Source organism: Vespa mandarinia, chromosome 1 (assembly GCF_050613455.1).
Source record: "Vespa mandarinia isolate Hongniang chromosome 1, ASM5061345v1, whole genome shotgun sequence".
NCBI classification, from domain to species: Eukaryota; Metazoa; Arthropoda; class Insecta; order Hymenoptera; family Vespidae; genus Vespa; species Vespa mandarinia.
The window spans coordinates 16,318,581-16,332,093 of NC_140810.1; the positions used below are offsets into that span (position 1 = coordinate 16,318,581).

A 13,513-nucleotide genomic window follows, 5' to 3' on the forward strand; every position below is an offset into this window, starting at 1 on the left:
ACTCGTTACGAAACTTAAAGCTGTTCTACTTTTAGTCGACAGGAGTACTTAACAGGACTCTGATGTGAACATTTTTTATCATTATTATTATATATGTATATACATAATAATAATGATACATTTTTTTTCCTTTTAAATAAATTATATCTTTTTTTTTTTTTCATACGCATAGTCAGATCAATTGTTCATTGTCATTATTATTAAAAAAGGAGAAGTTCCCCTTTAGATAGTAATTATTATTATATTACAACAACTAAGCGGTATGTGTTCTGATTTTTTTATTACATCCGGTAGGGGATTTCAGTCGATAGAGAAATATTTCCTTCGCGTGGAACTGACACAAAGGCATATCATTCACAACATAGTAGAAACATTTCTAATAAATATTCTATACTTGAATCTACATTTCTGTATTTTAATCGTTTCCATTTAAGTTGCCTTTGTCTATTCGACAAATAAAGTCTGCCATTACTCGTATCTTTAAATAATTGCACTTTTATCTTCGATTTCAAGGTCGTTTTATCTATCATTAAGACTACTTACTGCAGTGTAAAATATAAATACGAAACGCTTAATGAATACTTTTCTCTTCTTTGCTAACAGATAAAGAAAGGAAGAAAGGAAGGAAGGAAGGAAGGAAGGAAGGAAGGAAGGAAGGAAGAAGGAAAAAGGGGAGAGTTATTTTTCGCGTGCTCGAGTTCTATACACACCGGTAGAAGACTTCGTTCTCTTTGAAATCTTTATCCGTCCTCTTGTGCATATCTTCTCTTCTATTCTTTCATCCAGTATCATCGTATCTCTTGTCTGTACCCTCGCCGCGCTTGCCGATTTTAATCCTTCTCTCTTTCTCCCTATTTCCTTTCTTTCACTTCCCTCTCCTATTTTCCTACGCATGATATATTTTCTCCTATCGATTCTACGGCGAACAATCGTTTCTTTTTTTCAATGCCCCTTAAGGATTTAATTGGCTCTCGACTTCGAGCCATCGTTATTTCGCTCAAAAAACACCAAACAATTCTTTATTTGATGTTAAAAGGAAGATCGAGTTCTTTTTCCTTTATCTTCCTAAAAAAATTCCCTTATATTTACGAAAATGAAGTGAAGATATTAAGGAAAACATATCGTCTTTAAAAATTAATCGAATTCGATCTTACAATATATAATATTTTTATTCTATGTTGAAAGAAATCTCTAGCAATATGAAACGTAGTAATAAAAAAGAGTTACTCTCAAAGTTCGATTATATTATATCTCTTTGTAGAAAATAAAATAAGTTCGAATTTTAATACCGTCCTATACTGAAAGTATCAGACAATTTCTTTCATATATTTCGCTCTCTTACGAGGACGATGACCATACTCGAAACTATCAAGGTGTATTTAAGTTCGCCGCGTGTATTCGGAGGATGAAAGAGGAATGGTACGGGTACGACGATATGGACCCGGTTGCGGAGAAAAGCTAAGAGCCAGGAGTTTGCGCGAACAGATCAATACGCTTGCCCCCTGCACGTGGATTTGCCACTCTCCCTCCCTCGCTCTCTCTTACACAAGCATACGCAATATATACATGTAATAGTACACTATCATCCTCCGTTCGACCCCTCGGACTTCTTACCCTCTTCTTTCTCCCTAAATTTACCCCCCACCTTTTTCTCAGTCATTCTCTCTTTCTCTTTCTATTTCTCTCTTATTTTGTCTTACGGTGATGCCGCACAGATAACTTGTTTCTCATTCATCTCAAATTGTTCCTGCATCTTCCCATCTTTTATTATTTTTCTTTTTTCAGCATGTTTCGAACGTATTTCACAATGGTCCCAACTATCGTCATCGTCATTGTCATCATCTCGCTCTCTATATTTCCCTCTTTCTACTTATCTCTTCCGCCTATCATCTCTCTCCCACCCTATCAACGCATCTCTCCCTCTCTTTCCCCTCCTTCTCTCTCTCTCTCTCTCTCTCTTTCTTTCTCTCTCTTACTCTCTTTACCGATCGTTCCCTCCCTTTCTACCATCATCTCTACGTTCTGCTACCCCTTGGTGAGGTGGCGGTCCAGAGCGCAGAGCGCGTCAGCCGTGCGGGATGCTGAATCCAAAGGAGATTCAGTTGTACGCCTGGCTGCTCTGCCACTGTGCACTCTGTGCGCGTTTCATAACGTTCTTCTTTCTCTGAGTTGAAAACTGTCAAATCTTAGACGACATATTTTTTTTTCTTTTCTTTATCATCTCTCTCTCTCTCTCTCTCTCTCTCTTTCTCTCTCTCTCCCTCTCTCTCTCTCTTTCTCTCTTCTCCCCCTCTCTCTGTCTATTCTTATCTATTGCTCCATTTCTCCATCTTTTATTCTCTTTTTTCTTTCTTACGTTCTTCTCCTTTCTCTTTTTCTCATCGTCATTCCCAATTTCCTTTTTCCACATTTCCCATTATTTCATTTCGTTGCATCGCATTCTCTTCCGGGGTTCATCTCGCCGACGGATCTAACGAGGAATGGACTTTTTGTGAAAGAAAGGCGTGTACCGAACATCCACGGTAAGTTTTTATCATTTCATATATTAATACTTTTACGAAAAAGAAATCACTCGAAGGAACGTGGGTGTGCCGATGGACCTTGTCGCGAAAAGATCGCCAAGTTCGCGAGACTGTCAACAAGATGGTCCTCCTCCTCCTTCGATCTGAACTTCTTTTTTTTTTTTTCATCATTTTGATAGTATTACCGTTTCAATAGAAACGTCATTTATTGTGCTAGGATATGAAATGACAAAAGGTATCAATTTTGTTGAGATTAAGAAAAAAGACCTTGACGTGACATTAAAAGCGTATCTTCGTTCGTATTCCACTTAAGTGTAATCATTATACTTCAACTTAAGTGTAATCATCTAGTAAAGAGCACTTACCTTATCACAAATGTAGATATTATTTAAATGAACGATCTATTTGATTTTACTTCTTTTGTACTTCGCTTCTCAGACCTAATCTGCGAAGAGGTAGCATTACGCTTAATGTCGCAGTCGTAGGAATAATAATAAGCTCAAGAAACTCGCATAGCTTCCTTCAAAAGATATGATCGTATTGTTAATTTGTTAAAAAGAAAAAAAAAGAAAAAAAAAAAAAAGAAAAAACATATTAAAGGAAACTTATACTATAAGTCCCCTTTTTTATTTATCACGTCCCTTTTGATTGACAAACAAGCAGCTAATTGAGGATATCCTGCTTTAAGAATGTTAAATATATTAGGATATATATAGATATATATATATTTTTTTTTGTTGCATGTTTAGCAACGGTCAGTATATAATTTGTCCTTTTGGTATTTATCAAAAAGGTCAAATAATTTATACCCTTTTTCATATCGATTTCACCCTTTCACCTATGCGCATTCGTATAGGTTATTTAAAACTTAATTAAAATATTATAATTATATATTCGAAAATTCACAATTGAGTTGAGAACGATTAGTAAATGCAAATTTGTTATAACATTTTATTTTTAGATCGAAATAATTCCTTATTTATATCCTCGGATGACTAATATAAGATATTCGATATTGTATATCGTCAAGGATGTCGAGCAAAGTATTGGATAACTAATCAGTGCAACCCGATCAAAGTTCGAACATGCTGCTGTTATTTATCAAAGAGCACGGATAACTGAGAATGTTCGTTCGCCTGGAAAGTGGAAATAAATAGCTTCGCCTGATTGACGAAAGGGCAAAATGATGAATGTAAAAAAAGAGACGGTATAGGTGTCTGTTAGAATCAAAAAGAGCGAGAGAGCAAAGTTTTACGAATAAAATGAGTAAAAGGATTCCCATCAAGGAGTAATAAAACATAAAGGAAATAGAGGGATACAGGTGGAGCCGTCATTTGAATCGAAAGGACAAAGTGAACAAACATTAAATAGATTCGTACATAGTTCAATATTTGTACAGCCTCGCATTTCGTATTTCCCGCTTAAATATCGTATAAGGGTCTCGCGAATTGCCCTCGTTCGCGTCGTACTCGCAAACTCTATCTAGAGATATGTACAATGTACATAATGTATACACATATGTATATGTATATATATATATATATATGTGTGTGTGTGTGTGTGTATGCATGTATACGTATATCTATGCACATATACCAAGACCAGCATCATACTGGCGTTGCATCTCGAGTGCCTGAAAAAGCCGTTTCGAACGAATTAATAATGCGGACGAAGAGGAGCTCTTTCGTTCCTTCTCTCCCTCTCCCTCTCACACTCTCTCTCTTTCTCTCTTTCTCTCGTCGTTGAAACGAACCAGCTGAACTTTACGCGAGTTCGTGGACCGCATAGGTCATGACCTGACGACCCATCCCGGACCGACATCTAGGCCATTCTTGAATTTTAATCCGTGCCGCAATTGCCACCGAGCTCGATTAGCCCCGGCATCGTAGAAAAGCGATAGAGGTGTACCGAGCTTTAACATCATCCACATCCACACGTCGGTCCACTTGAGCCCATCTCTTTCTCTCTCACTCTCTCTTTCTCTCCCTTTCTCTCTCTCTCTCTCTCTCTCTCTCTCTCTTTTTCTTTTTCTTTCTCCTCATCTACTTCGACACGACAACATTATTTTCACCCTTCGGCTTAGAGCCCATTGAAATTTTACTTGGCCTCCTCTTTGATATGGATATTGGTATGAGAAAAAGTCAAACAAAGCATTTATAAACAAGATCAAATCAAAATATTCACACATTCTTTTCTCTCCCCTAAAGAAAATCTACGAGAAAAAATATTCTAGAAAAAACAAAAGAAAAAGAAACAACAAAAAAAGATAAAAAGAAAAATATGTGACTCGAATTTTGTGCGAATATATTTGGGCTGTTCCATGGCTTAAAGAAATTCATTTTCATGGCTCGAATGTGGTGTACGACGAATGTTTATTTTTCATTTAACATGATCCGCTGAATAGGTGCGAACACTACTCTGCCGAAGTCGCATGATGTTCCTGTTTAAATCCCATATAAGTTTGCACCTATTATTATATTCATACGCTTTTCAGTTCGATGGAACGACGAATATGTCTATGTATGCATGTATGTATCTACTTCTCATTTACTTAAATCCCATATACGATAATACAACGAAACTCTCCGATTCTCAACCGAGAAGCTTAAATGCGTACCAGCTATAACGGAGATGATAGGATTAATTATATATGAACGGATAGGAAGGATCAATGCGAACTATGTAAGCCAGACTATAATGTCTTTCTATTCGTGAGATATTGGTAATAATATCAGGTTTCTCCTCTACTTTCGAATAATTTCACGCTTACCAATTATTGACATTGATTATTCAAATGAAAAGTTCAACGTTTGAAACGAGAAGAGAGAGAAAAAAAAAAGAAGGAAAAAAAAATATTCATCTGTATTCGAATGAGTACATCCCTTGACATTAATTATCTATTAATTAATTAATAAGAGTATTGATCAAAGCAAAACCAAATAATACGTTAAGAGTTAATTTTCTAGTGAATGTAAATATATCACGAGCCAGACCGATGGCAAACACGATGAGTAAATTTTTTATGGAGTACACACTTAATGAAGACAAACAGATTTTTCTCTTTCCCTGTCTCTCTCTCTCTCTCTCTCTCTCTCTCTCTCTTCCCCTCTTTCTCTCTCTCGCTCTTTTTTTCTCTATCATGAAAAATAAACTTTCAAACACGTACAACAGGAATCTCTTTTTTTTTCTTTTCCTTCTTTCTGATTACAGGCTACCGTCACGTCGGAGGGGAAGGGGGTGGAGAGAACAGGACACGAGGATGGGTGTCTATGTGATTGGGATAGTTGGCGTTATCGTGTTTTACGTGGCTGTACTCGCCGTTGGTATTTGGGCTGCGTTTGTAAAAAGAAAGAAAAGTCAACAGCAACATGGCCAAAACGACATGATATTGGCGAATCGTCGATTAGGACCATTGCTTGGTGTCTTCACGCTCGTAGGTAGGTATGAAGAAAATGATTGGATAACATGCTCTCTGAACTGTGATCCTGAGATAGAAGCTCGGAATTGTCAACCAAATTTAATGCATATGCATATTCTTGCCTGACGAACATATATATACATATATATGTATATATATATATATATATACACATATATATATATATATACACACACATATATATATATACACATATATATATATACACACACACACATATATATATATATATACACATACATATATACATAAACGTGTGTATGTATAAGAAAGGATTTAGGTAATATACAAACTTGCACATACTTGGGGAATAGGGAAGCTTCGACTAAATTGGAAAACGATACCAGACGACAACCGTTCGACTCCTGGGAATCGGCTGACGAAGACACGTTCGCTTATCAGCCGTGAATTCTTTCTTTTATTTCCGTTCTAGAACGGGACGGAAATGCAAGAGAAATTGACGGGCGTCATCGGAAAACTTTGCTTTCTCTAGCGAATTCGTTGTCACCCAGTTGGCCTACTTAAAAACGTGCGTTATTATTCGCTTTACCTTCCACGTACAGTTTTATTCAGTTCACTTTACCAGGTTCCATTCTCTTCACTGGTCTCCTCTTGTTCCTCTCTCTCTTTTTCTCTCTCTCTCTCTCTTTCTTTCTCTTTCTATAGTTTTCCTTCTAGTTTCTCATCCTCCCTTATTTCTCCTGCCCTTTCACGATGAAAATCATTTTGCGGCTTTTCCATCCCTCCATTACGGTAATGAACAGCCCCAGGAGACAGAGAAACGCAGTGGCAAGTACGCTCTACGCTCGCGTATTCCCTTTATCTATCCGCTTCTCTCGTTGTTGAATGATGGGTAGACCAAGAAACGCGTTTGGTTGCGGTGTCCGTTACACCGTTTATTCACGGCACGATGTTCGCGGCCTCGTATTCATTGAGTATTCAATGCACTGAAAGAAGAGTTCGGTACGTTACAAGCAAAGGGAACACGTTTAAAATTTTCTACAGCATATTAAACAAAAATGTCATCTTTTTTTTTTGTTTTGTTTTTCTCTATCTTAATCCCTCTTCCACCCCTTAATTTATAATTGAAGTTATTAAATAATTTCATATCCTCTCCTAGTGTCTAAATCATCTATATAGTGAAATTTTGTTTAAAAATTTTTTCAACTCCAGAATGATTTCATGAATTAATTGTTATTTTTCATTTCTATCTAGCCACGTGGGTAGGTGGTGCATACGTGAACGGAACTGCTGAAGTTATGTATACGAAGGGTTTACTTTGGTGTCAGCCGCCGATTGGTTACAGTCTGAGTCTTCTCTTTGGTAGGTCCTCTAATATCATTGAATAACATTTTATCGACGTACAACGATCGCATGTATTCAAGTGACAACTTTACAGGCGCTGTACTATTTGTGAGACCAATGAGGAAAGCCGAGTATGTGACGATGTTGGATCCTTTTCAAGAACGATATGGTGCCGGAGTTGGTGGACTACTCTTCATTCCGGCACTATTTGGTGATTTGTTTTGGTGCGGAACGGTATTGAAAGCTTTAGGAAGTTCATTGGTCGTCATTGCTGACGTTGATCCACATTTGAGCATTTGTGCATCGGCATTGTTAGCAGCCATGTTAGTACAGAAGAGTATGTTAAAAGGCATGCATAGTCGAATGTAGACTATTTAGATGAGCAAACTTTAATCGCCTGTTCGAGTCATAAAGACACCTTTTCTTTTATATCTTTTTTCTTTTTTACAGATATACCGTTTTCGGCGGACTCTATTCCGTAGCGTGTACAGACGCTCTCCAATTGGCTTGCATAGTTCTAGGACTGGCTATCACAGCACCGTTTTCCATATTCCATCCGGCTACATCGTTTGAAAAGAATTTATCGTCTAGGGAGTGGCTCGGCGAAATTAAAAACGAGGATCTAGCGACGTGGATCGATGGCATGCTTTTACTCGTATTCGGTGGAATACCATGGCAGGTAACCGATCGTGAATACATATCAGATTATCTAGTTTCAAAAGATCACAGATATACACTTTGTTCAGGGATACTTTCAACGAATATTGAGCTTTCGAAGCACGACCGTTGCAACAACGTTATCGATAGCTTCAATGTTCTTCTGTATAATGCTCGCTGTACCTTGCGCTTTGATCGGTGTTGTGGCACGTGCAACGGACTGGACGATGATCGAGGGTCCGAACAAGACTCTGTCTTTCGATGCTAATGCTGCATTACCTCTCGTGTTGAGGTACTTGACTCCACCATGGGTTTCTTTCATAGGTGAGAATCAATATTGTATTAATGAACAAATATTTCTTGCTTGGTTATTGATTATGACTTGAGGTAGGCCTTGGAGCGATCTCAGCTGCAATAATGTCTTCGGCAGACTCCAGCATACTCGCTAGTAGTACTATGTTTTCAAGGAATATTTATAGACTCACACTTAGACCAAAGGTAAGAACATTTCGATCGGAACAAAATGTATCCTGAACACTATTTCTTTTTTGTTCTATTATAGGCATCCGAAAGAGAATTAAATTGGATATTACGTATTTCGGTGCTAATGGTCTCCGTTCTCTCGACTATTTTCGCTCTCAAAATTGACAGCATTTATTATCTTTCGTAAGTAATAAACGGATATTTAAATAGCTCTAGTATTCACATTTTGCTGTGAATATACAATCTTACAGGTATCTCTCCTCCGATCTTGTGTACGTCGTACTCTTCCCTCAGTTACTGGCGATCATTTATTGGCCTTCGTTGGTCGATACTTATGGATGCCTCGCGGGATACTTTGTTGCTGTGGTATTACGTGTCGGTGGTGAGTATCGTAGTCATTCAAGTGTACGCTCACGCTATGTACATCGTTAATTACAAGTGCAAATGACCAGTATCTTACACGCGCTTGAATCCTTTAGGAGGAGAAGAGGGTTTGGGTATACCGGCACTGATCGAGTACCCATTTTACGACAAAGTGACCAGAACCCAGAAATTTCCCTTCCGGACTGCCGCGATGTTGTCGGCTCTCTTCGTGCAGATCATTGCTAGCTTCTTCACGCGAAATCTTCTTGGAAAGGGATATTTCCCTCGTTGTTGCGACGTCCTTAGCGTTTATTCACCTGGAAAGACAAAAGACCAATCGGGGGTGATACAGAGTAACTCGGGCGCAGCTCTAATGGATTCCTCTTCAGTAAACGTACGAACAAAATTATTTTCTAACGTTAACGATAAACGAATCTAAATATCACTCGTCTAACTTCAACGATGATATTTATGTTCTTAGAAATCATTGTCGGGTATAGATGCATGCGATGGTGTCAGTGGTTGCAATTATGAAACTGATAGGTCTGGAGCTCTTAGTTTAAACGAGGATCCACGTTCTGAGCAACGTTGTTCCGAAAATAACATTGCTGTCAGCGATTTTACAAATAATGAAACGATAAGGGGAAACACCGTTGCATCTGTCATACAAAGAACCAATCAAACTAGTCAAAGTTTTCACGGGATCCCAAGAAATTCTTCAGTCCAACCGATCTCATTGACTGGTAGGCATGTACAACCGGCAACTAATCAATACGTTCCAATACCGATCAACGAAGCCAATGCAACGTGTAGAGGTCAGATTCTTGGAGTACGCAATCTTCGAGATTCATTAGGTCAAATGCTTTTACCAGTCGACAACAATGTTTCTTCGTCTGGTGGTAATGACGTTGGAAATATCAATGCGATTCCCTCGAATACGACGATACCAGCATCTATGTCAATTGTTTCATCTTATAACAAGATGTGTAATGAGAGCACAACGACAAATGATAAATTATCGCGAGACTGTGAGAGAACTGTTGATAGAAATCCAGTGGAATTTAATTTAAATGCTCAGGACAGTATGCTTACAAATGTTTGTGGTAAGAAGAATGTTAAGGGTGTCAAATTGGTCGGTATGGATGGTGGAACTTTGAGAAGACCGTCGTTACAAGTAAGACATCATTGTTTTTATGTCTCGTTGCTCATTTAATATTCTACAATAACATCATAAATAATTAATTATTAATGGTATAGGGTACATTCTCTCCAACACCATCCGTAGAATTGGTTCACATTCTGGATAGACGACAAAGTAGTGGTTCTTACGGTCCTGGATCTTTATCTCCAGTTCCAATGGGCATAGAAGCATGTAAGACTCATGGTACTGCACCCGAAGGACACAGCGGGAACGAACATTGCAGAATAAAAAGAGGGATCGTCAGGCATCACAGGTAGTTAAAAGCGTTCGAATCGAGACCACCATTTTAATTTTTGTTCTTTTTGTGACGTAACAATAAAGAGATTTATTTTATGTTTTACAATAAATTATGTTTGGAATTATATTGAAACATGTTTTTCCTTGATCCAACAGCTTACAAACATTGGAATCTTTAAGTTATACAAGAAGACATATTTTTTATTCACTTTATCTCCTTGTTTTTTCCTTTTTAATCGCATGGTTTTCTCTTTCATGTTACCCTAACACATTTTTCGTAGTTTTAACGACACCGGAGATCGAGCTCTTACAACATTGGCCAGACAACCGGCTTATCCTTCGATGCCGTTACGACCGGAGGATTGTCGTATGACTTTAGTGAAGAAGGACAAAAGAACGGGTATGATTGCTCGTCATTCCTCCGTAACGAATGAAAAGGAACTCGGTGGATGTACGACCACCGGTGTCGTCATCTGCAGTCCAAGCTACAGTATGTACGGTTCAGCCGTTAAGAACTCCAATTACTTTGTGACCGACGATGAAGCGGTCAGCAGATTTTAAAAGATAAAACGTCGAAGTGGAAAATTGAAGAGACTAAGAATCGATGACAATCGTAGCTATCTTCTCATAGATGATAGGTCAGCCCCTTCGTACCTCTATATCTCAGTCCCAATTTTTCATTATTGATTTGTTCAGTAAACTTCTATGAAAATGTCATACCTATCCTTCTTTTTTTTTTTCTTCTTTTTTAATATACATATATACATCCTATACAACACAACTTTCCGTTCCATTGTTCATTAGGTCGACGTAGGTTATAGATGGAACAGATAGCTCGGCGTTTATAACACGGCTGACGAAGCTGACGACGAACATTTTCTTTTTTTAAAGCGACATCAAGCGCACACGCAAAGGCAGGGTGGCTTGTGCCATATAGCAGAGAGCACGTGACATAAGCATTTCTATCTGACAAATACGTACATGCATATAACAAATACTCCTAGGATATAAACGCGTTCATCCTTTTGTTTTATCATCAACGTATAAAAACTAACAAAGACAATCTGACGATTAAAAAGATACCCTACTATTCTAGATATTCATACAATGAAATGCTTGTGTTCGTACAACTCTAGCTAGCGTGCAATAATTGTTACACACATTTGTACATAACAATTTAATATTTATAACAATTACGAAAATGTCTACTTTCGCGTGCTCGATCTTAAAGCCCATATTCGTCCAATTTATAATCATGCGATGTTATTTCAAACAAAAAAACACATGATCATGTCTCGAATGTGCTTGCGAAAGGAGAGATGTTCGTGAGAGATCGATTAAAAACTTTCTTGTATAACTTATATACATTTGAAATGTTTAGAGTATCACTTGAGTCAAGTAGTTCAAATCGAAACTAGTCAGACCCTGTCCATTAATCACCACTATATACCTCTTTACTGATACATATATTACGTTTAAGATATTAATAGGACTGAAGTTTCGATGTCCTTTAGTTTTCGATATCCATCCTATTTCAGACTGAAACAAATGAATTTTGTACAAAAAAAAAAAAAAGGAAAAGAAGAGAGAAATGAATGAGGAGAAAAATCGAATAAGGATGCATCTTCTCTTTAGCCAAAGGCCCTTTTAGATACATACATAAAATACTTGTCGTTCGTAGGGAACAGAGGAATTATTTCTTTCTTTCTCTATCTCTATCTCTCTCTTTTTCTCTTTCTCTCTCTCTCTTTTATGTCCAATCTCATCTGTATATAATATTATATTTAATTAGTATTTCATATTTCATACTTACCACATTACATACATAATACGATCTTCACATACGTTCTTGCGAAAATTAGATATAACCTAAGCAATAGATGATTAATCGATAAGAATAGATTATCGAGTAATTACATACTATAGGATACATATTATAGGAATGGCGTACTTACGCAATCTTAAAGTTTTCACAATCGAATGAAAGATATGAGAGTTGATAAGCATAGTCATGAAGATGGGTAGCGTAAACTTCGTTTTTGGAAAGACCATTATATCAAAAAGATAATTAGATTGTTCTGCAGAAAAAAAAAAGAAAAAAAAAAAACAAAACGTAACGTTGCGAAACTCCTTTCGTCCGTTTTTTTGTTCATTAAGGTTTTAAAGATGGGAATTTTGAATAATTTATGTCAAATCGCTAATTGCTTTGTTGTCATATTTTTTGGGACGAGGAGGGTTGAATTTTTTAATTCTTTAACTTTTCTTTTTCATCTTCATTAACGAAGATTACGCCGCTTGTAAAAGAACGTCCAGTAAATTGGGTGCAAATTTATGATACTCTGACAACAAAAAATACGATATTTTTCCACCGATAAATCGTAAGGTCTGTAGGATTAATATTGTACAAGTAGATAGGAACGCGGATGTCCACGATAAATCGGTGTGATTATAAAGTGGAAGTTAGATCGTCCTTTTATCGAACAATTGTCGCTAATGCAAATGAGAAAGAATTAAGTATGTAGTATCTCAAAATATGTACGTAGAGTAAATGCTCCGATCCATTTGTTAAATGAGATTTAACATTTAAGATTTCTTTTTAATTTTTCTTATTTCGATCGATTTCTTTTCTTTTTTTTTCTATTAATTGTCGATGATCGTATCATTTGTTATTATTATTTAGAGAATTATCCCTATCACATGATTCGTACTTAATTCGAAATAATGAAAGCACATATATATATATATATAAACTTTTTATTTACTTGTTTTTAAACTACATTTTAATGATAAACTTATTAATACTTATTGTGATCTTTTTGTTGCTTTTTGTGATTATAAAAGAGCTTGTTTCATTACTTTTTTTCGTTAAAAAGTGATTGGAGCCAAGAGTTTTCTCTACTTTTATAAATAGCCAGGTTCGTATCCATCCCCGTTGAATTAAGAGAGTGATCCTCATCTCTCGTATATATATATATATATATATATATATATATATATGTGTATATATATATATATACACATATATATATACACATACATAAAAATTTTTAGTAAAGTAATAATAAGCGAAAAAAAAATCGTAATTAAGGTAGTAATTATTAATTAATAATATAGAGATGTGGGGGAATAGATAAGGACCTGAAGAAAATAACAACAAGAAAAACAATGATAAAATAATATTACGTTGATTTTATTCTGTCGGACGTCGAAAAACCTATATCAGTATTATTCAATCGTAGAGAAGGATTCGTGAGTTAGAGATCGAATTCTGATAGGCGAATCCTTGTGAGAGACACCTCTTGTCTT

At 36.5% G+C, this 13,513-nt stretch overlaps 1 protein-coding gene across 4 annotated transcripts; it reads left to right on the forward strand.

The window, feature by feature from the left end:
• The first annotated feature begins 198 nt into the window (after window positions 1-198).
• On the forward strand, window positions 199-12,922 carry LOC118443846 (high affinity choline transporter 1). 4 transcript variants are annotated; one of them, XM_085659176.1, is made up of 16 exons: window positions 199-260; window positions 604-712; window positions 1,786-2,522; window positions 3,484-3,714; window positions 5,733-5,959; window positions 7,177-7,284; window positions 7,361-7,589; window positions 7,717-7,945; window positions 8,013-8,247; window positions 8,315-8,421; window positions 8,486-8,589; window positions 8,658-8,788; window positions 8,886-9,163; window positions 9,251-9,943; window positions 10,027-10,223; window positions 10,489-12,921. In XM_085659176.1, coding segments are annotated over exons 4-16 (2,820 nt in total). In that variant the 5' UTR covers window positions 199-260; window positions 604-712; window positions 1,786-2,522; window positions 3,484-3,712; the 3' UTR covers window positions 10,769-12,921. The 4 variants fall into 4 exon arrangements, with proteins under 4 accessions (XP_085515302.1, XP_085515307.1, XP_085515306.1 ...); XM_085659180.1 differs by lacking the exon at window positions 199-260 and adding an exon at window positions 421-513; XM_085659181.1 differs by lacking the exon at window positions 3,484-3,714 and having other exon boundaries at window positions 200-260.
• Window positions 12,923-13,513: the final 591 nt, after the last annotated feature.

What these genes read in the sequence shown, in the direction of transcription:
- LOC118443846 (XM_085659176.1), top strand. An exon ending in ACCATGGGTTTCTTTCATAG is followed by an intron (nt 8,248 to 8,314) that starts GTGAGAATCAAT and finishes GACTTGAGGTAG; the next exon opens with GCCTTGGAGCGATCTCAGCT. An exon ending in GGGATCGTCAGGCATCACAG is followed by an intron (nt 10,224 to 10,488) that starts GTAGTTAAAAGC and finishes CATTTTTCGTAG; the next exon opens with TTTTAACGACACCGGAGATC.